The 2,852-nt window shown below is 36.1% G+C and overlaps 1 protein-coding gene across 7 annotated transcripts in view; it reads left to right on the top strand.

The window, feature by feature from the left end:
- LOC102674648 (calcium-transporting ATPase sarcoplasmic/endoplasmic reticulum type) overlaps window positions 1-2,852 on the top strand; it is a 43,743-nt gene that overhangs the window by 26,264 nt on the left and 14,627 nt on the right. For all 7 annotated transcript variants that reach the window (XM_031510468.1, XM_006615624.2, XM_031510467.1 and 4 more), the window contains one exon: window positions 611-628. In XM_031510468.1, coding sequence (XP_031366328.1) covers window positions 611-628 — 18 coding nt within the window. The remainder of the gene's footprint in view (window positions 1-610; window positions 629-2,852) is intronic.

Raw genomic sequence — 2,852 nt, 5'->3', positions numbered from 1 at the left:
TTTTTTTTTTTTTTTTTTTTTTTTTTTACCCTCCCGAGGTTTTTATCGGTTGTCACGGAGATATACGTGTCGATGGGCCGTCACCGTGTAAGGGCGTTTATCGACCAGGAAAACGTTGTTTGCGATGCAGTAAGCGAACGATGCTTCAGGAATTCGAAGTAGGCCAGCTTAAAGAAGATGCTGCGAGCCGGTGCAGCTTAAGCCAGATTGCATGCAACAACTGTTTTTTGTCTTTCGTTAAGTCTCTAAGAATTGTCCTCGAATTTTCTTTTTTTCTCTCTCTCTCTCTTTCTCTTTTATATTTGCTCGAGATGGGATTGTAATTATTTCAATAGAATTACAATTGATTACAATAATCTGAATATTTTATATATTTTGGTGTATTTAATGTTTATTTTTCTTCATTGTGAAATTCATTTTGATTTATTGATTTATTGTCTTTATAATTCATTGATGTTTAACAATGCGTTTTATATTATACGTTTGCTTACAAAATATATGAAATATTTAATGGATATATTTGTGATTATCAATTGTAATAATTTAAATAATGAAATCGATCGTTTTGTTTAACGTATTATTTATTCCCGTTTTATCTTGTCTGTTTCAGAATTGCCGGCCGAGGAGGGTAAGTTATTTTCAACGAAAAATTTCTCCCCTCTATGACGATCGACACGGTAAGCTTGTTCTGTTAACAAATTGGCATTGATTTTGTCTCGAGATAATCTTGTCTTGGGATAATCTCTGGTTTATCCGGATCGAATATTTTGTGATAAGAGCAGATATGGATTTAATAAGACAAATGAAGGAATATCGCAAAGAGTATATACTTTAAATAATCTTTTACAATCAACTCGTTCTTCTTTCCCTTTTTTCCTAATTACTTTAAATTAAACCGAATTAAATTCCTTTCTAACGTCTTCCAAGAAAAAATTCTATCGTGATTCTATCTTTATCTTAAGGCACTCCATCAACTGTTCTCATTGATGACTCACTTTGGACGTTACTACTGACATTTAAAGAAGGGAAAGAAACATAGTTCGTGCAATGTCGATTCTTTGACAGTTGTGAGTTCTTCCAAAGGTTTCATGAGGATCTTGCGAAATTGAGGCTTCTTTGCACATATTTGCCGCATGATTTAATATATCATTCGATTCCTTAGAAATTAACGCTATAAATATATTTCTTTCTAATTTTAGAAAATGAGGTGTTAAAATTTAAAATTAAAACGATGAAGCCTCACGATAAAGTGTTAAATATCAGGTCATCCTGTCTGCGTTATATATACACATTCTACTACTGAGCTATCGTAAAGGGTTTCTAAGATGTTTCGACATTGCGAAATGAGATATCAATTCTATCTTTCTTCTAACAACGAACGTAACAAAAAGTAGAATCAAATTTCTCTTGGACTGGAAATAAATCCTTTCTTCAAGATCCTTTCTTAATTTCCTTAAAATTCGAAGAATCCTTTGTTTTCCATCTCTAGAATTTTCCCATTTCCACGTATCTGAAATTAAAAACTTTTTTCCAGCTTCCAGATATATTCCAACCAACGGATCGTCCCAATTTATCGCCTCGTTATCACACTCGATCCTCCTTCCGTTATCATCGCCTCCGATCGAGAAAATGACAAATGATGGGTAAAAGGGGGTCGTTCCCGTACAAAGGCCACGAGCCAGGTTGGAAAATGAGGCAAATTCATTTCGGTGTCGAGCACTTAGGCTACACGTTGACTCGAGAGAAGGCATGATGATGTGCGACTCGATGGTTATCAAAGCACGTATCAAAGCCCCCCCCGTCTACATTACCGTTTCTCGTGTACGCACGATTGTGGAATAGAAAGAGGGGAAGAGGAGGGAGTGAACGTGTCGGCCGCCATTTAATTCACCGATAATTGCGAGTTAATATTACGCTCGATTGGCCGGCGAGCCATAAGGTGGCCTGTATATCCTTCGTTAAGGTCGACCTTGGCTTTCCAGTCTTAAGAATGGGGTGATTGCCAAGGGTACTTTGGATTAGTTTCGAATGGCGAAGGAAACTGAGTAATAGATTCTTATGTATTGGTTCGAACATCGAGTCGATTGTTGAATATTGGTCAGAATTATTTTCATGATATTTATAAAGCATCGGTTTAAATAATTTCAATTGAAAATTGAAAATATTGGTATTGGTTGTTTATAGATATGAAACATTGGATGAATCGGTTGGATTTAATTTTTGAGCTGAGAGTTAAGGAGTTTCGTATCGCTGGAACATTTGAAGTTATGGATGAATGATCGAGACTTTCGTAATACTTGTAAAGTTAGTTTCATAAAATTCTGTTCTACTCTCTGTTAAGATAAAAATTGAATACTTGAATAGACTTTTTAATACTTAAAGAGATATTAGATCAAATCGAACTCGACTTTAACTCCAAAAATCGCAAACATCCATTCGTACTTTTATACGCCAATCGTGGCCAAATAACAACTAACGATGTACAAATTTGTTCACGAAACGAATCGCTCGTAACTCGATTTAACTCGAAGAAATTACCCCGAAAACTTGGTGGCCCGAAACGATTCGGTTTCTCTTCCCTTCTAGAACTTTTAGAAATTGGAATTCCCCAAAGTCTCTCCCCCCTCATTTCGAGAATTGAATTACCGGATAATGGCTGCCTTTCGAGCAAACTCTTCTCGAGATCGTTTTTCGAATCGACGAGCGAAGAAAGGTATCTATCGCAACTATAATCCTCCTCATTATTTTTTCGTTTCACGCGCTTCCGTTGTCGCTAATTTCGCCTCCAAAGAATCATCCTTGACGTCGAACCAAGCCAATCGTGGCTGCATTAATTACTCTTTCTATGTAGA

The sequence above is a fragment of the Apis dorsata genome, unplaced genomic scaffold (assembly GCF_000469605.1).
Source record: "Apis dorsata unplaced genomic scaffold, Apis dorsata 1.3 scaffold_227, whole genome shotgun sequence".
Lineage (NCBI taxonomy): Eukaryota > Metazoa > Arthropoda > Insecta > Hymenoptera > Apidae > Apis > Apis dorsata.
Note: the sequence above shows the minus strand (reverse complement) of the source record. Positions and strands in the feature narration are given on the sequence as shown.